Source organism: Dysidea avara, chromosome 13 (genome assembly GCF_963678975.1).
Source record: "Dysidea avara chromosome 13, odDysAvar1.4, whole genome shotgun sequence".
Classification (NCBI taxonomy): Eukaryota; Metazoa; Porifera; class Demospongiae; order Dictyoceratida; family Dysideidae; genus Dysidea; species Dysidea avara.
This window is the reverse complement of record NC_089284.1, coordinates 4,926,057-4,943,109: the sequence shown is the minus strand read 5'-3', so window position 1 is coordinate 4,943,109 and position 17,053 is coordinate 4,926,057. Positions and strand designations below refer to the sequence as shown.

Sequence of the window (17,053 nt, the reverse complement as noted above, 5' to 3'; positions counted from 1 at the left end):
TATCTGCATCTGAATTTACAGTAATTAAATAAGATGATTGTCCAATGAGGATGACAATGACGTTTGTGTCTACAGTGCATACTAGACAGGTGTTTAGTCCTTTCTTCAATGGATTGATTAAGTGAATAACAAGCCTTGTATTAGCTTCCTCATGGTCTCACTGTGGCACTATTAGTCAGCACAAATGGTCCATCAGTTACAAAAATTTCTTTGCCATCAGGGAACTTAAATGCCATAATTTTAACTGATAAAAACTTAAAGAGGTCCTCTTCATTTTTTTTCATCACGTAAAACCTTTGTTGGTAACTTATTCTTTCCTACTACTTTCCTTCTAATACCCTGACCTCTGGTAGATGCTTTGATGCTGTCTTGGATTTAAGTATCCCATACTAAATGAAGTCGTGAACACTTTTCAAGCTGTCTGACAAGATGTGGTATAAACACTAAATCTGCATGTTCATCAAATGTAGCTATGCTTGTTGTTGGTGAAAATGAACTAAAGCTGCGCTATCAATAACATTGGCATCAAAAACAATGGGATGTTCTGGTTAGCCATCTTCTGGAAAAAAGCTTAAAAGATCAGATTTTTTTTTTAAATCGCAGTTTGCCATTATCAGATATAGAGTGTGGAAAAAGCTGGTTTTCATGTGTGAAAAATGTTAACATACCACAGTCCCTGTTCTTAGCTACAATGTACCGTCGAGAAAACAATGACACATCATTTTTCAGGTTTTTCAAATAAGACCTGTGACGATTGCGGAGTTTAGCTGAACAACTCAAATGATATTTGGATTCCAAAGCAATAAGGTCCCCTCCCTCAATTTTTGCAAGTAATGAAGTGTCTTCAAGGTCTTTAGCAATAGCACGTATGCTGCTTCCAGTGTGCTATGGTGAAGCTTGCCACAGCTTTCTTCACAAAAAACACATTTTTCCTTATCTAGTGAATGACATGGAGGACAAATGCGCTTGGAACCACAGCTATTGCTAAACTCTAATTCAGTGTCTGTGACATTCCTTTTCCTTACTTTTTCGAGTTTTTCTTGGCCAAATTTCAAAAAACAACTTTTGTGCCACATGGCTTTATTTTGTACTAAGTCCTGTACTGCTATATTTGTAGGTAAATGTGTCAGTGGTAAAGGTAAAAATTTTAGTTCCTTAAAATCTTTACCTCTATCAAGAAAAGTTTGATATGGGATAGACTTATCCCCTTTACCTGGTGCATTTAATTGACACTTCAAAGTTTCTGCTGCTGGCATAAAGACCAGTCCATGATTCAGTATAGTAGGGATGACTGATTGTCTACAGCATGAAGCAATTTTATGGTTGCAAAATAATCAATTGTACTATAAATTACCTTTTAACCGTCTTTAGATGAACAGGAAATCAATATTATTACTAGACACGTGGCCGTAGCGATAAGCACCTCAAGAAGTAATTAAATTTTCAAGAGGCGCTTAAATTAGAAAAGTTAAAAATTTTACTGTATGTTCATAATTCATGTATGCACCTTTTAACAGACAAAAGTTCAATGCTTGGGTTAAAACTATAATAATTTCAATTTTAATAATTATTTTGAATTCTTAATTACAGATACGAGGGCTCCTAGCATGAAATGACATGTAATCATCATAATGATGGTCATGTACAAAAAGTTTGGTGCTTTTATCCGGTCTGTCCCCATCTTTTTAAAAATGCTCATTTATCTACCCTATTATATGGAGGTCTAAATATTTCAAGGCTAAAATTTTTGCTGATAACCCCCAAAACTGTGAAATCAGCCCCCTCGAAACATTTAGGCTATGTGGTATGATTAATACTGCAAGCATGCAGCCATGCCCATTAGTAATGCTTGAATACGTGCCAAGACACTACTTCCGGCTGGCGAATGCAGTTGTGCCCATCTATTCTGGTCTCATTTTAACCAAGAGTACATAATAATAGAGTTATTATGTATTCTTATCCTTATTAGCCTGGCAGGTCACTGTCAAGAAAATTTGGAGATTTTTTCAATGACCAGTTTAGATAGGTGACCTTATGCATACTATGTTATGTTACTGTATCAGTCTGTATGTATTGTTTGATTGGCTAGATGAGTTGGGCAGTATCAGATCACATGACAAAGCCAGTATACATGAGGCCATGGAACAGCAAACAATCAGTGTTGCCAAGGTAACCAACAATATGTAGTATGGAATAGGAAAGGTGAATGTGGATTACAGGCTGGACTGGTATGTAAGTTGAACACTCGCTGTACTGTACTTGCAGCCACTAACCCTCGTGGTTGCTATGACACCAATGAGGTGATTACGGTTGAGATTTTGTTACATCTCATTGTACAATCTAATTGGTTAGTCTCTCAGTGTCAACACAACCCTGGCCAGCCCCCTACTCAGCCGGTTTGACCTGATTTTGGTCCTGTTAGACCAGCATAACGAGGAATGGGACCAGCTAGTATCCACCTTCATATTGAGAAGCCATAAAGGTGTGATATTGTGTTATATGAATTACTGGTAATTTTATGCTACAGACACACCCACTGACACCTCTGACAAATCTCTTTGGGTGCTTGAAAGGCTTCAAGGATACATTATTCATGTTAAGACTGTTAATCCAGTTACCACAGAACCAGCCAATCAGTGAGCAGAATAACAATGCACCAATAGACACGCCCACTTCACACCTTGCAGGATATTATCTCGGTACTACCAACTGCAGAGACAAACTGATTGCTATAGCAATGCAGGAAGAACCACAGTGAGATTATTAGAGAGTCTTGTCCGTCTCTCACAAGGTAATAGTCACCATGACTTATACTAGGACATAATGAATCTTAGTGCATGTGTAGTGCGTAGAGACAATAGCCACCAGTGAAATATTTTCATTTTATTTATCAAGTTCACCAATTTATAATTTCTAACAGCTCATGCTAGACTGATGATGCGAGATGAGGTCACAGTACAAGATGCTATTGTGGCAGTTGCTGTAATGGAGTGTTCAATGCAGGTAAGTGAAGTATGTCCCCATGGGTGTGGCTCTTATCCAGATCACATGTGGCTTATCCACAGGGTGCAGCACTACTGGGCAGTGTAGATGCGCTACACTCATCATTCCCTACTAATGCTGATGAAGAGTATGCTATTCAAGGTAGTGTGCAACTTCAGGTAGAGGTTGGTCATGTGTGATCCACTTAGCTGAATGTCAGTGTGATTGCTCTATTAGAGTTGTTTAGCTTCTTTAAGGTCAAAACAATGTTACTGAATTGTCCCACTTATCCAAACAACTCAAGGATTTGACTAAATTAAATAGAGCTGTGAAACCGGACAGAATATCATAACTGGTTACTGAGCAGATCAAACTGTCAGTTATCCAGTTTACTGAATAGAATAACATTCCCTGAAATTTTTATGCTGTACCCTACTAAAAGTGTTGTAATAAATGAGTTGTGCCAAATCAGTACTTTAAATTGTGTGTAAATTTGACATGTTATAGTATGTTCACGTTGAGCTGAATCCTCAAAAACATTTAATAACTCATGGATGCAATTACCCATGATCTTGAAATTTGGCTCATTTGTAGTACTGCTTGATCCGCTAAAAATATTTCAAAATCTTTTTGTTCAAATGTTTGACACAATATTTACGACCAATCAAAATTTTCACAATACATTTCCTATGGGGAAGCCATATAAGTACAGTGTCCATTACAGCCCTTTCCCGAACTTGTAATGGAGCCAAACCGTATGTGTCTGTTGTTGACACCTTTGCTTTTACCAATAATCATCTGGTTGGTTGAAATGTTAACTCTGTTGAGAAAAAATCCACTTTTAATTTTTAGCTGTTTTTCAGGATTCAGCTCAACGTGAACGTACTATAATTGGTGGAAAAATGCCAGCAAAACTGCTGTGACAACTACTTTACCCTTAGATTACTTGTTACCCAAGTCATGCATATCAATACAAAAACATAGTGCATGAAAAGGCCAGAAACTAATGCAATTCATGACCAACCCCCTCTGGTTAGTATATCATTACAGTATTATGTTACATATTGGTTTTAATATTATAGAAAAATTGATCATGAGCAAATTGGGTCTACTGGATAGTTGACAATATTTGTTGCTGCTATGACTTGAACAATCGGGCACTACCCCTTAACCTGTTGGATGACATCATCACCATGACAATGTTACTATGACAACACCACACATAACTTACCCTTTCTTCATTGCTGGTTGTTTCATATCATATGATTGTTCTTGTATTTGTTCACAAGTTCCACTACTACCACTGGTCGCTGGTGTCAGTATGGCCTTCATACTTGCAACCTACCAGTTGTATGTTAATAATTTAGTGCACACAAATACTTTCTATTTAGTACAGGGAATACATTATGGAATTAGATCTTCTAAATGTAACACTTTGTAATAAACAGTTTAGTGAAAAAGGGCCTCCAATAACTCATCCAATGCCGTCACTTGGGAGTAGCAACACTTATATTTGGGAAATGGAAGACTAATGGATACTTTTTTTATTACAGTGCTGCATGATTATAATAAAATTTCCTCAAATACTGTTAACATCAAGTTTGTCCAATGCTTGGCATTGCATGTATGCTTAAAGTAGAGGTGCACCGACTTTAGCCAATATTCTGATAACTGATAGCACGAGTGCCCATTAATAGATGTTAATGTATACCTGTATCTGCTGCTTGTTTACACATGTTACAGATCTGATACTGATATGCAAAAAGAAGGCCAATATAGCCAATGAACGAAAGCCAATCTGATTATTGGTGCACCTCTAGCTTAAAGTGATGTGGATGACAGACTCTACTAATAATGAGGTAAAATAGGAGCAGCCCTCCTCTGAAGTAAGAATTGCTTAGGGACGTATGTCACTTTATGACAGCTTAATGTGTATGTAACAAATACAGGGTCTTCACTTCTTCCTCCAGTCGTTTGTGGTCTGCTATTCTGTCTTCCTTCATCTTGTTGGCTCTTGTGATCTCCATCTCCATGGAGCGCATCGTGTCACCACAGTTGTCACACCATGCCTCCAGCTGAGTTACCATAGCAGCAATTGTACCAGGTTTCACATCTCGGCCAATGAAATCTTTCACTTCCAACTAACACCAAGAGTAACACAATGAAAAGTCTCATAAAGAAATGCAATTTTCCACTATAAGTTTAATTTTACCCTCACACTACAAACTGAACAGTTACTGTTCAGTGGCTACAGTGTATCAAACAGTATGGTAGTACTGTGTAAGTAGGGATCCCCCCAAAAATAATGCATGTTGCCTTCAAAAATCATCCCAGAGACATCTTATGCAATGAAAATCACCATTATGGAATAATATTAGTCCGTCTAACATCAGAAAAAACTACTAGACCTTATGCATTGGGGCATGCAAAAATTATTTTCCGTATATGCTCATGATCTATCCACAATTAATTATTAGAAAATGCCGATGGGGTGGCACGGGTGTTTCAACTATCTCACATTCTTGCCAAATTAGATGAGAAGTGACTTACTAACAAGACAGGAGGTCTGTAAAACATTTATATTAGATTATTTTTCATGGCATAGTTATTACAAATGGTGTGGTTAAGTTGGGGGGTATGTTTTTTAGCCATGAGGCTGCACCAGAAAGCCTGACCTAGTGGCGGCCTAGTAACACTAACCGAGAAACACTATCCCATTCATTACCATACTAATTTGTGACCGAATTTTGGAAAATCACCCATATGGGTGCGCATGAAGTAATTAGAATTTTCATGTTTAGTGGGTTGCTAATATGAGCAGGACACAGTTTTAAAATATTTCAAGAATTTTCTTGTAATTTAAGGTATTGAGAATGGCTTAAAACCATCAACAAGTAGATTTGTACTATAAAGTTTGTGATTTGAGCATTAAATATTTTAGGTATCAAATGCACCCATATGGGTGATTTTCCAAAATTCAGTCACATTTATTCATCCTTAAGAGATTGAGTGCTCTGGTAAAGGCTGATATTGATGATAGTACACGTCCAAACACCACTGTTTGCGATTTGCTATAGAATTAATATTATTACAATACTATATTATAAATAAGCGTTTCATCAACACTTTCCTTTAGCAGCATATTTAGATGCTGCAAAACTTTATTTAAGTGCATGCTCAGTAGATACCTGTAACTTCACGATAGGTTCAATGCCTCGCCTATTAATTAATGTGATCTTTGTCGATTAATTGAGCACCAAGACTACCACACCTCTTAACAGTTTATCACGATGACACACCCCATTATTATTGGCCTAGCCGTACTCATAATACTAAAATATGAAATAGTAACACACCAAGGTTGACTCGAGATACTCTAATACAGCAGTCACTAATAGAATAGTCACATGTGTTAGCTGTATGCTATAACAAAAAACCAAACTAATTTTAAAAATGAAGTAGGAATCCAAGCGATAGAGATGAATGATGGTATTACAACATAGCTCAGTGGGAAAATCCCTACATTGTTCGCTTTAATATACCGTGTAGCTGGTAATTTTTGAAGGATTTGTATTTTCGGATGTTTCAAAGAGGCCCTTCTCTTCAAAAATAAATTCCCACGTCCGGTTGTTCTTTGAAAATAAATTCCCACAAGTGAGAACAACGATCCAATTTTTGGTGATTCGCTTGTGTATTCCTCGAGTTTTAGCTCAGTATATTACTGATGATAAGGGGTAAACTGTATCATTACTGCGCCAATAACCAGAAAACAGGTGATCCAGAATGGGAATTGATGCCATCTGCTCTGAGAGTCTATTCTACTGAGCTAACTACGATCAAGCCAGTGAATTTACTCCATTCGAGACTCCCTCGGTCAGTGCACAGGGATGGGGATTATGTAAGTCAGTTCTTGACAAACATTCACATATCTTCATAACTCGTGACATGAATTTCCGGTTATTTGAAATCCAACCAAACTTCAAATTATGCACTCTTCGAAATTAAAATCCTTCGAAATTCATCTTTTGCTTATTGTGCAAAATTTTGTTTTGAAAATAACCCGCTATACGGTACTAGTAACATTACCACTAGATGGTTTCTGGTTGTAATGGCACACTAGTGTTCATGGCGGGTGATAACATTTATGACATTGGTCCTGAGACTCCTGAAACTAAACAGTGGGACCTGCATAATACAGAAATCAACCTAAAAAGTGTTCTGATTATGAAGATATTCTGATTTTCAGATCACTTTATGTACAAAGGAGATGGTCATTATGTGTCAAGTTCTGTATGATAAATACAATACACTGTATACAAATGGTACTATGTAGCAAAGGTGAACAAACTCTCTCAAAATTGGGAACCAGATGTTATTAACAAATTTTACTTTGGCTGAATCAATTATTCAGAAGCTTAATACCAGACTGATATAGCAAGGAAAACAGTAATGCTGGCAGGGAAGAGTATGGACCTACAGATCCCCTCACTGTTACATCATAGCCATGCACAAGGTTACTATTAATAGCTCTCTCTCTCTCTCACCACTTTATTCTCTTGATCAAGTCTGCCAGTAATGATACCACAGTAAACAGCATCAATTATCAGGTCCTCTAGTTGTCTGACATTTTCTAATGACAAGGACTGTAGTAATGTAGAGTATGACAAGGTCTGAGGAACACAAATATGTTAGCATTAATTGCCATGACAACAAACACAATCCTACCCGACATTGTGATGCCATGGTGACCAGTGTGAGCTGCTTCAACTTGGTAGTCATGGCAATTGACAATACTGGAAGTGCTGAGACATTGGCTAAGGGTGTGTGGCTAACAACAGGACATTAAATAGCAACAGTATACCTGCGTAGTCGGCAAAAGTACCAAACGTAAACAACTCCAACAGCTGATAATGTTGACTGTGTACACCAGATGATAACTGCAGTGACTAAATGACGTCATAGATCTCATGACGTCACAACAGACCTCTTTTATGTTAGGAGAATCCAGCAGCTCTCCGAACACATACACACCTGGCGCCTCTAACGCTCGCGTAATCAGTTCTACAGCAGCTTGTCCTTTAGCCGTCTTGGCTAGCAATAAAAACTGCTCTAGTTGCTTACAACTCGTCGAATTGCAGCATTCGTCCATCGTGAAAAAGAGTGAGCGTTATATTGGAATGTATCACGTGATTAAGTTAGTTATTGTTCTATTTAATGCCCATCGATGGCAACTAAAGCAGCGGTACATAGACTGACCCAAGATTACAAAAAACTAATACGCGAGCCAGTTCCCTATATTACGGCGTTACCTTTGAATTCTAATATCTTAGAATGGTAAGTATCTTGTAGTTTCAGTGACGTCGAATAAACTTTGCCCCTCACAGGCACTATGTAGTTACAGGACCCGAGGACACGCCTTATGAAGGTAAGTATGGTGTGTAGTATGAGTGTATTGTATGTAAAGTGACCACTGTAGGTGGCTTCTATCATGGCAAACTGATTTTCCCCAAGGAGTATCCATTCAGACCACCTCGTATCATCATGACCACTCCTAATGGACGTTTTCAGACTGACACAAGGTTAGTGACGTATTTCCTTAATTGGGGAGCTAATGTTATGTAGTATGGTATTATCTATGGTGGTAATTTAGTGTTATAGCTCGCTATATGTTGATAACTGCATGAGCTCTTGTTACAAGTTAAAGTTCAAAGAAGTATCAATACTCCTTTGAGTGTGTGTGTAGACCATTCTTGGCTTGTGTTTATATGATCCACTTATCACTTAAGCCATCACTATAACTTTCAGACATTTCAGGGATAGGACTATAATACATGTTATGGTACCTGTCATGATCTTCTAGGTTGTGCTTATCCATCAGTGATTATCACCCTGACACATGGAACCCTGCCTGGTCTGTGTCCACCATATTAACTGGTCTACTGAGCTTTATGGTAGGTAACGTATCTTTGTGGTCATACAGGTATCATGTGATCCACAGGTTGAGACTGCCCCCACACTTGGTAGCATAGAGACTAGCACTGCTCAGGTAACCATGGTTACTGCTGTTGTGGGTAATAGTTATAACAATGTTTTTGGCAGAAACGAATGTATGCAATCCAGAGTTGGAGCTTTAATCTGAATGATGCATTATTTGTAAAGTTGTTCCCTGAAATAGTAAAGGTATGTGGAATATAATATTTTGTGCATGTTGCTTTACTTGCTTAGTACAATCTTTTTATTGGTAAGTTGTGGTCTTTCTTCTTTACAGAAAATTCAAGATAAGATGGAGGAAAAGAAGAGACAAGAAGAGGAGCAGAAACGTCAGCGCAATTCAGACGTGGACTTGTCAGCAGAGGCGTACACAGCACATGAACTGCAACATGGCATAGCCACAGGATTATGGAGTAATTTAATGTTGATACTTGGAGTGTTTGCATTCGCTTATACTGTAAAAGCATTACTACAGAATTTGGCATGACAAATTTTATAACATTGAATTGACAGATTAAAACTCAAGTACTATACATATATATACACTTACACTAGGCTATCTATTCTTTAAGATTCTGACTCAGGACCATTGCTGTTCCTCGTGTGAACCCTGTATCCAAGAGCCTACTGCATATTATAAAAGTGCTTTTGTTTAAAAAGTATGAAACACACAATACATGCTATCTCCAAAATAAACAGTCTTTTGAAAGACACACACACACAAAACATGTTTCATTTCACGTTCCTAGGAGATGCACTCCCACTATATAATAGTGTCGGAGTTGCTGCTGTTAGGGATGCAGTGGGACTCTCCTCTTGAGGATTGATAGTACCATAATCAGTTATGTCTTCATTACGATCAGATGTGGAGTTCAACTTCCAGGAAGCATTCTTTATTGAGTGCTTTAATCGTCCTCTGACCTTGGCTGAGAAGATGACAAATAGAATGGCATTAGCCCATCCTTGTGCTCCATCACCAATAGCCTGAGCATGAACACACACAGTGCAATAAGTGCAGAGCATACACTATGTACACAAAACAAAACTATTGTGGAATGTTGGAAACACTCAGCACACACAATTCCTAACCTGCAGGAAGACGATCAAAGGATGATAGAGTATGTTTTCACAACTACAAAAATCATGGAGACTATGGCATGCATTCTTGAGGTCACATAATGACGACCATGAGATGATGAATCTTATCGTACCCCACACACGCACCAATAGAAACACCATCGGAATGAACAACACCTTCTTGTCCAACTTCAGGACTGTGGTATAGACAGGATAGTGTAATGGTCGTCGTTTCTGTAGTATAAATCACATGTATTGCTAATTTCTTGTCAACATAGGTGTTGCATTACCAAGAGCAAATAAGTGCTTTACTCTTGACATTACATATATAGCGCATACCCACAGGCACTAAAGTATTAAGTTATGAAACAAAAATTACTAACTATAAGGCCACTCCAAATAAATTCTCTGTTTCCCGTCCTGGACTCAGGCATATTTGCATGCGGGCGGGCAGTCCATTTCCATTATAGTATTGGCAGCTTTTCAAGCCATTATTTGTCTGCATGGCAATTGGGAAAACCATAAAAAGCTGCATAAAAGCATGCTTAAACTTGTTCTTCCTTTTTAAGTTGCAAACGTGAAGTCTGTGCCACGTGAGCCAACACTGTTTCAAGATAGGTCTGTCAGTATGCAAGAATAACCGGAAAATAATGGAAGAATATGGAATAATTTAGGTCTGACATAACCAGATGTGGGCGGCGGACGGGAAACAGAGAATTTATTTGGAGTGGCCTAACAAATGCTCATTATAAAGTACCTCAATTTCAATGTAGATCTTTGTTGCAAGGTAGAATCCAACAATAAGAACATAACAAGTCATTTCCCATCCTTTGCCCATCAGCAGTTGCATAAAGCTTACACTTATATTTACACCATAAGATTCAGTGTTATTGTAATGTTCATCACTGATAAAGCACCAGCTAACAGCAGTATTGTCTACTGATGGTCCCAACCAATGCTTTATCACAGCAGCAGTACACAGAACCAGGCCCACTCCCCAAGACAACACATGGAATAGAGGCATCATTTTACGGACCATTTTGTACATTTTGTGTACAATAGTCATGTACAGGTAGAAGGCTAGTATGGTAGTCCAGAAGAACGAACATATTGATGACCAGGTGGTGAAAAAACTCTGCCACTTGCACAAGTAGGGATAGCTGCGTTGGCACCCGTTACTGGTGTCGTACGTACCACTGTTACAACGGTCTCTGGTGACATTGTAGAAATTGCAGTTCAAATATGTCGAAGAACCAAATATGTATCCCAGAGCAGTGGCGAGATCAGCTATTGCAATGTAGAGAAGGATTGTCCGCGAGGTAGTACGCAGGTCCCGCCAACACCAGTAGGTCACGATGATCAACAAACATCCAGCCACAGATGCTGAGCTAGACAATATGGAAGAAATTGCAGACCATTTCCTGAGCTCTTCATATTTAGGATTGAGGATGCTGACACTGCAACGGTAATTGTGTTCATCGTTGTAGAACTCTCCGTGTTCCATACTTTTAGTGTATTATACTGCTTACAATAGTTTCAATTGTGGGATTGACACATTCAAAAAACAATGGATGAACTGATATTGAAGTTGGGCGGGGACCAGTTGGCTGTCAGTCAAGAGCCAAACACCACGACAGTTCCTCACCCGAGGTACTCACAGTTCAAACAAAAGAGCGAGGGGTTTGGTGATCAAGCACACCGCAGGAGACAACTACTAAAACTGCAGCAAGAGAAAAGACAGCAGACGTTTTTCCAGGCTAGAGGCATTATAGAGGGGGAGATATTTGAAGAAGATGACGACATGGATGGTGGAAATGGGGAGGACGAAATTGATGCAGGGAAAGCCCCACCAGTTGCCGCCATTGCTGCAGGAACTCTGCCAACCAAGAAGAAATCAAAACGTAAGAGAATTACTAATCCGTACAAAAACCAGCTAATGTTATCAGAATGGATGGTTGATGTACCAGAAGACTTGGCCACAGATTGGCTAATGGTGGTGTGTCCTGTAGGCAAGAGAAGTATGGTGGTTGCTGCCAGAGGAACATCAGTGGCTTATTCTCGTAGTGGCTATTGTCTGAACTGTTTCCCCTCCTATTTACCTGGAGGAAACAGAAGGGTGGACAACTGTCTTGGAGACTCAACGATTGTTGATTGTATTTTTGACGACCCAACACAGACTTACTATGTGTTGGACATCATGTGTTGGCGTAGTCACCCAGTGTGTGACAGCGAGGCACAGTTCCGTCGCTATTGGTTACAAACCAAATTGGCCGAGGAAGGCCATCGTGCACAAGAGGTGTGTCGAGTTAACCCACTAAAGTTTTTGCCTTTACAACACTTTGCTTGCGACAAGGACACTCTACAAAAACTCTTTGCAGAGCCTTGGCCACAATTCAAGGTTGATGGATTACTGTTTTTCCACAAGAAATCACTCTACATGAACAGACGATCTCCATTGGTGTTGTGGTTGAAAGTGAACATGGTACAAGACATTCTGGGGGTACCTGTGTCTCAGGATTTCCTACAATCTGCAGACTTGTCCGGGCCTACCTCCATTAACACAAATCAAATGGAAAGTTGATTGCACTTTTGTGCTCCAGTCGTTCTTCACAAGATTGTCAATGTGATTAATGTAATTTTTAAGGGACAATTCTATTAATGCCCAATTAATATACAGTTAGATATGTATATGTGATACTCAGGTGCAATGTTTACAAATCAGATACAAACTGAGTATATTGGTATATTGCATGGGTACATTATCAGTTTGTAGTGTAGTGCATGATGGCCTAAGTGTGTGTGGTCACAGAGAAAGCCCCTTGATCACTTATGGGAGAATTAAAACCAAAACTTTAGTTTATGGTAATAAAAGAAAAATCAGGTGGACAGATTCAAACATTAACATGTGTCCATGGTCACTTTACTAACTAGCAACAGCACATTTTGAAGTGCATCCTCTGCCACTTAGTGAAGTCTTGTGAGGGTGTAATTTGATTTGCAGGGCCGCCCACGGGGGGGGGGGAACTGGGGCATTTTGCCCCGGACCCCATGAAGGGGCCCTTGAATACCTGTTTAAAAGATCAATATACTCTAATAGAGCAGTCACAGTATTCTTCAGAGGAGCAGTGTAGCAAGCTTATAAATAAGGAGATATGGTTGGTGAGGGCAGCTATTTGTCACTGTCAGCATGTGATGACCTTTTTTTTTTTTTTTTGGTCTTACAGCTTGGGTGAAGTTGTGATTCAGAATGGAAACCTCCTTGCTCCTGGGGGCCCCACTTTAACTTTTTGCCCTGGGCCCCTTAATTTCTCTAGGTAGCCCTGTTGATTTAGCAGATATAGTGGTCTTCCTACATTCAGAAAATGAGCTTTACAAAGCTCACATACATTAATTATGGGTAGTGTTTAATCACTGGACTGACATTTTTTGGGTTTTACACATTTTTAAGGGTGGAGTTATTGTACATTCGGGTGACTTGTGACAACATTTCAGCACTGAGTGAACATGATCTTCAAACTAACTGTGATAAGCCAAATGGGTTCAATTAAATGTATTCTATTCACTGCTTGACAGTATCTACTCTACTGTATAGCAGATACTCACATGTGTGTATACCCAAAAATGTTTCTCTCACTCTTAGGCACACGTGATAATTGTGATACTACTTTCTATAACATGTATTGTGAATTGATGACTAGTCCATGATATGTAAATGTGTGCACATTAAATTTACCTACTTTAAAAACTTGTACGTACTGTATGCCGTTGTGCTATGACCATTCAATTTTCTATTCCTATTAACAAAGAATGCAGACATTTCATTTCAGTAATGAGATACAACCAGCTATGTGATGGGATCTAGTTTGTGTGTTCACACACACCATATATGTTATAGAAAGTTGTATCACAATAATCACATGTGCCTAACAGTGAGACAAACATTTTTGGGTATACCTACACGTCAGTATATGCTATACAGTAGAGTAGATACTGTCAACCAGTGATTAGAATACATTTAAATTAACCCATTTGGCTTATCACAGCTACTTTGAAGATCATATTCACCACTCATTGCTGAAATCTTGTCACAAGTCACCCAAATGTACAATAACCCCACCCTTAAAAATGCGTAAAACCAAAAAAATGTCAGTCCAGTAATCCATTCCAGTATTCCAGTCCAGTAGTACAGTCCAGTGATTAGACACTACCATTATGTAGCCCTGAAATCACAATTCAATTACATTTTGTGGCTTAGTGGCTGAAGTATAGTAGCTCCATGCACGTAAGTGGATTTTCAGGTAATTCATGTGATTGTTATGCCATGTGACAGTTACACAAGTATGGTTAAGTCTTATGTACGCCCATGTGTATAACATGAAGTGAGTGTGACTGTTCCCATGTGTAATTAGGCAACGTGGGTTGGAAATAGTTAGCTACTTAAGTTCAGCTCATCATCAGCATTAAAACACATAGCTATAACTTGGCTGACACCCAACACTGACAATAAACTTAGTCTCATAGTACACTTGTTCTACCAAAATGGACAATTTGAACATGGAAAAAGGCCATCATGCATAAGGTGAGCTAGTATCCCATTAAGTTTTTGCCTGCATCGGTATCACTTTACTTGCACAGAATGTCTTGTACCATCATTGACTTTCATTGTGTACAGTAACATACTCTATCTTTATATTGTTACTGAGCAAACAGCACAGCTGATATGATCAGGAAAAAACACGAACTGAATTTAGGTATGTAGTTACAAAAATTACAGTTATTGAGTTCCATACGATGTTTGCAGTTCTGCTGAAAAAAGAGTCACTCAAATATGGTAGATGGTAAGTTGTTCCAATTCTTAATTGATCTGGAGAAAAAACTCTGTTGGTGTCAATAGGTGAATGAGTTTGGTAGAATGAAATGAGGGTGATGTAGTTTTGGTGGATCTTGTCATTAAACAGTGAATAATCTTGATGTATGATTGTGAAAAGTGTTTGTAATCTGGATATATTACATCATAACTGAATTAAGGCTTGGCCAAGAAAGATACTGTATCATAGCTGTGACTATTATTATTATTATTATTATTATCAAATTTACCACAATGGAAGGCATACACAAAAGGCAAAGCCTGTACAAGGTGTCAGCCACAAAAAAGAACACTACAACTACAAAAATATACAACAAACAAATAATTACAAAACTGCACAACAATATAAAAACATCAATTAACACACACATAATGGTATATGAATGCCGGAAGGATTTTGGATTTGGATCATTGAGGATGGTTAATGGTACAGAATTCCACAGAAAGACAGTGTTAACAAAGAACGAATAACGACGAGAGTTGATGGTTGACTGTGGTGGGATTATTGACAAGTGATGACTTCTAGTAGATGAAATTGAATTAAATTTACAGTGACAATTAAACTTGATGGATGTACGTTGGTGATAAATATTATGGAGGAAAGAAATAGAAAGGTACTGACGTCTTGATTCAAGGGTAGGGAGATTAAGCTTGACTGGCTCTGCAAAAAGCTTGTGTGGTGTCCTTGTTACTGTCCTGGATTTCCTGAAGTCCATATCAAGTTGACAGTAACATATCATTTATGCAGTATCAAAACCGCTCAGCACTACTACCATGATTCATCATTCATGACTACATGCATTATGGTGTCTTAGGTTGTCTTTCACTACATGTGATTGATAATAACAATAGTGTATGGGATATAATACAGTATATGGATTTTGCATGTGTTTGAAAATTGGTAGCTACTGAATATTATTTATCTATTTATCATTGCTTTATGGCAAATATTCCAAGGGTCTGCAAGCAACTGCATGGTGCTTGCAGCCTGAAACACAAATATAGTAACTATTAATTAACAACTTAACTAAATTATAAACTAGCTAGCAACAATACACAAGTAATATTTTCACAAACAGAAAGTAAGTAGTGAAGATCTCTCCCACTACCTACTATAAGAGTGAAGGTACCTCATTATCATGAACAGTACTGTTGAATTATGCAGGTTTCTTAATTCCATCTATAGAAGGAAGCTCATTGTATTATATTTTACAAGCATACAGAGAGTGCTCTTTTTACTTACCCCCTCCCTCTTACCCAAAAGCGTACTGACAAAATGTTGACACCATACCGTGTCAATAATTAACCATGCAGTGTTAATTATTTTGTTTGGTTTTCTTCACTATTTCATCCTCTGATTTGTCACTGACAATGTAGGTACTTACAGAATGTTGATTACTTGGAGCCTTGTGTACACTACTTGTCTATGATATCCCCCAAAACAATCATTCAGACTTCAGCTACAACCCAGCTTCCATGCACACAGCTGTAAAAGTACTATTTGTATGCTTGTCAAAATTACAACACAGATTATCCTTTAACCAGATATGTAGGATATACTGAATAGCTATGTCACTGCTTACAGTATAATTAATCATAAAATATGGGAGACAGAACTCCAAAGTATTATATATACAAAGCCTTTGCCATAATTACATGAAAATAACAAGGAGAAAACATCCTGACCACCTGGTAGACTCCTGTAAGCATTCGAGCGTAAATTGGATGGCTGCAGGTTCGAGGCTACCTAGTTCCAGTCATGGATTTTTTATCCTTTCTCCAACTTTTCAAACACACCTTAAGTAGCTAAAGTCTTTGAGCAGGCTGTATGACCAGGTGTCCTACAGACTGCTGTAAAGCATTAATAAATAAAATAAAATAAAATAGTGAGTCATTTTGTAGGAGTGACAACATATAGATTACCTATCAATATTATTGTCAGTGGTGCACATAACATGTTTAATAGGAGAATGCAGAAATAATACTGACTATTCGCAAGCTATAGACCGTCCTAAAGAACCCATTTGGTAGATTGGCCAGGCAAAAGCCATGCCACTTCCCAGCATCAGATACAGATATAATCTATGCATCAGAGTATACAAGTGTATTTAGCTAACTGTAGCACATTACGTACAG

General features: G+C 38.3%; 5 protein-coding genes across 7 annotated transcripts in view; 3 read left to right on the top strand and 2 right to left on the bottom strand.

The window, feature by feature from the left end:
• LOC136243251 (DNA helicase MCM9-like) overlaps positions 1-4,259 on the top strand; it is a 28,945-nt gene extending 24,686 nt beyond the window's left edge. For both annotated transcript variants that reach the window (XM_066034767.1, XM_066034766.1), the window contains exons 18-25: positions 2,090-2,169; positions 2,220-2,300; positions 2,353-2,482; positions 2,528-2,636; positions 2,688-2,791; positions 2,921-3,003; positions 3,066-3,144; positions 4,065-4,259. In XM_066034767.1, the coding sequence (XP_065890839.1) occupies positions 2,090-2,169; positions 2,220-2,300; positions 2,353-2,482; positions 2,528-2,636; positions 2,688-2,791; positions 2,921-3,003; positions 3,066-3,144; positions 4,065-4,105 (707 nt within the window). In that variant the 3' untranslated portion in view covers positions 4,106-4,259. The remainder of the gene's footprint in view (positions 1-2,089; positions 2,170-2,219; positions 2,301-2,352; positions 2,483-2,527; positions 2,637-2,687; positions 2,792-2,920; positions 3,004-3,065; positions 3,145-4,064) is intronic.
• On the bottom strand, positions 4,047-8,197 carry LOC136243259 (COP9 signalosome complex subunit 7a-like). Of its 2 annotated transcripts, XM_066034783.1 has the most exons (7): positions 7,967-8,195; positions 7,844-7,919; positions 7,708-7,796; positions 7,527-7,652; positions 4,941-5,123; positions 4,214-4,323; positions 4,047-4,154 (listed from the first exon to the last, which is right to left on the bottom strand). In XM_066034783.1, exons 1-7 carry the CDS (start codon positions 8,129-8,131, stop codon positions 4,121-4,123), a joined length of 783 nt encoding a protein of 260 aa, XP_065890855.1. In that variant the 5' UTR covers positions 8,132-8,195; the 3' UTR covers positions 4,047-4,120. The 2 variants fall into 2 exon arrangements, with proteins under 2 accessions (XP_065890855.1, XP_065890856.1); XM_066034784.1 differs by lacking the exon at positions 4,941-5,123 and having other exon boundaries at positions 7,967-8,197.
• On the top strand, positions 8,158-9,479 carry LOC136243261 (ubiquitin-conjugating enzyme E2 J2-like). Its single transcript, XM_066034787.1, has 7 exons — positions 8,158-8,316; positions 8,367-8,407; positions 8,459-8,561; positions 8,843-8,933; positions 8,981-9,028; positions 9,082-9,162; positions 9,251-9,479. The coding sequence occupies exons 1-7, from the start codon at positions 8,207-8,209 to the stop codon at positions 9,458-9,460; spliced, it is 684 nt and encodes a 227-aa protein (XP_065890859.1). The 5' UTR covers positions 8,158-8,206; the 3' UTR covers positions 9,461-9,479.
• A 122-nt stretch (positions 9,480-9,601) lies between these two features.
• On the bottom strand, positions 9,602-11,608 carry LOC136243254 (G-protein coupled receptor 157-like). Its single transcript, XM_066034778.1, has 3 exons — positions 10,808-11,608; positions 10,063-10,284; positions 9,602-9,957 (listed from the first exon to the last, which is right to left on the bottom strand). Exons 1-3 carry the CDS (start codon positions 11,552-11,554, stop codon positions 9,706-9,708), a joined length of 1,221 nt encoding a protein of 406 aa, XP_065890850.1. The 5' UTR covers positions 11,555-11,608; the 3' UTR covers positions 9,602-9,705.
• LOC136243257 (snurportin-1-like) lies at positions 11,570-12,784 on the top strand. Its single transcript, XM_066034780.1, has one exon. It carries the CDS (start codon positions 11,618-11,620, stop codon positions 12,629-12,631), a length of 1,014 nt encoding a protein of 337 aa, XP_065890852.1. The 5' UTR covers positions 11,570-11,617; the 3' UTR covers positions 12,632-12,784.
• The last annotated feature ends 4,269 nt before the right edge of the window (positions 12,785-17,053 follow it).

Bases quoted from the DNA above. Each gene is read 5' to 3' on its own strand.
- LOC136243259 (XM_066034783.1), bottom strand. From the start codon at position 8,131: ATGGACGAATGCTGCAATTCGACGAGTTGTAAGCAACTAGAGCAGTTT. The intron at 7,797-7,843 runs GTATACTGTTGC...ACACACCCTTAG, and splicing joins TACTTTTGCCGACTACGCAG to CCAATGTCTCAGCACTTCCA. The intron at 4,155-4,213 runs GTAAGTTATGTG...GTCATCCAACAG, and splicing joins CAACCAGCAATGAAGAAAGG to GTTAAGGGGTAGTGCCCGAT.
- LOC136243261 (XM_066034787.1), top strand. From the start codon at position 8,207: ATGGCAACTAAAGCAGCGGTACATAGACTGACCCAAGATTACAAAAAA. The intron at 9,029-9,081 runs GTAACCATGGTT...TGTTTTTGGCAG, and splicing joins TAGAGACTAGCACTGCTCAG to AAACGAATGTATGCAATCCA. The intron at 9,163-9,250 runs GTATGTGGAATA...TCTTCTTTACAG, and splicing joins TGTTCCCTGAAATAGTAAAG to AAAATTCAAGATAAGATGGA.
- LOC136243254 (XM_066034778.1), bottom strand. From the start codon at position 11,554: ATGGAACACGGAGAGTTCTACAACGATGAACACAATTACCGTTGCAGT. The intron at 10,285-10,807 runs GTACTTTATAAT...TTTATACTACAG, and splicing joins AGATCTACATTGAAATTGAG to AAACGACGACCATTACACTA. The intron at 9,958-10,062 runs GTTAGGAATTGT...GTTCATGCTCAG, and splicing joins CTTTGATCGTCTTCCTGCAG to GCTATTGGTGATGGAGCACA.
- LOC136243257 (XM_066034780.1), top strand. From the start codon at position 11,618: ATGGATGAACTGATATTGAAGTTGGGCGGGGACCAGTTGGCTGTCAGT.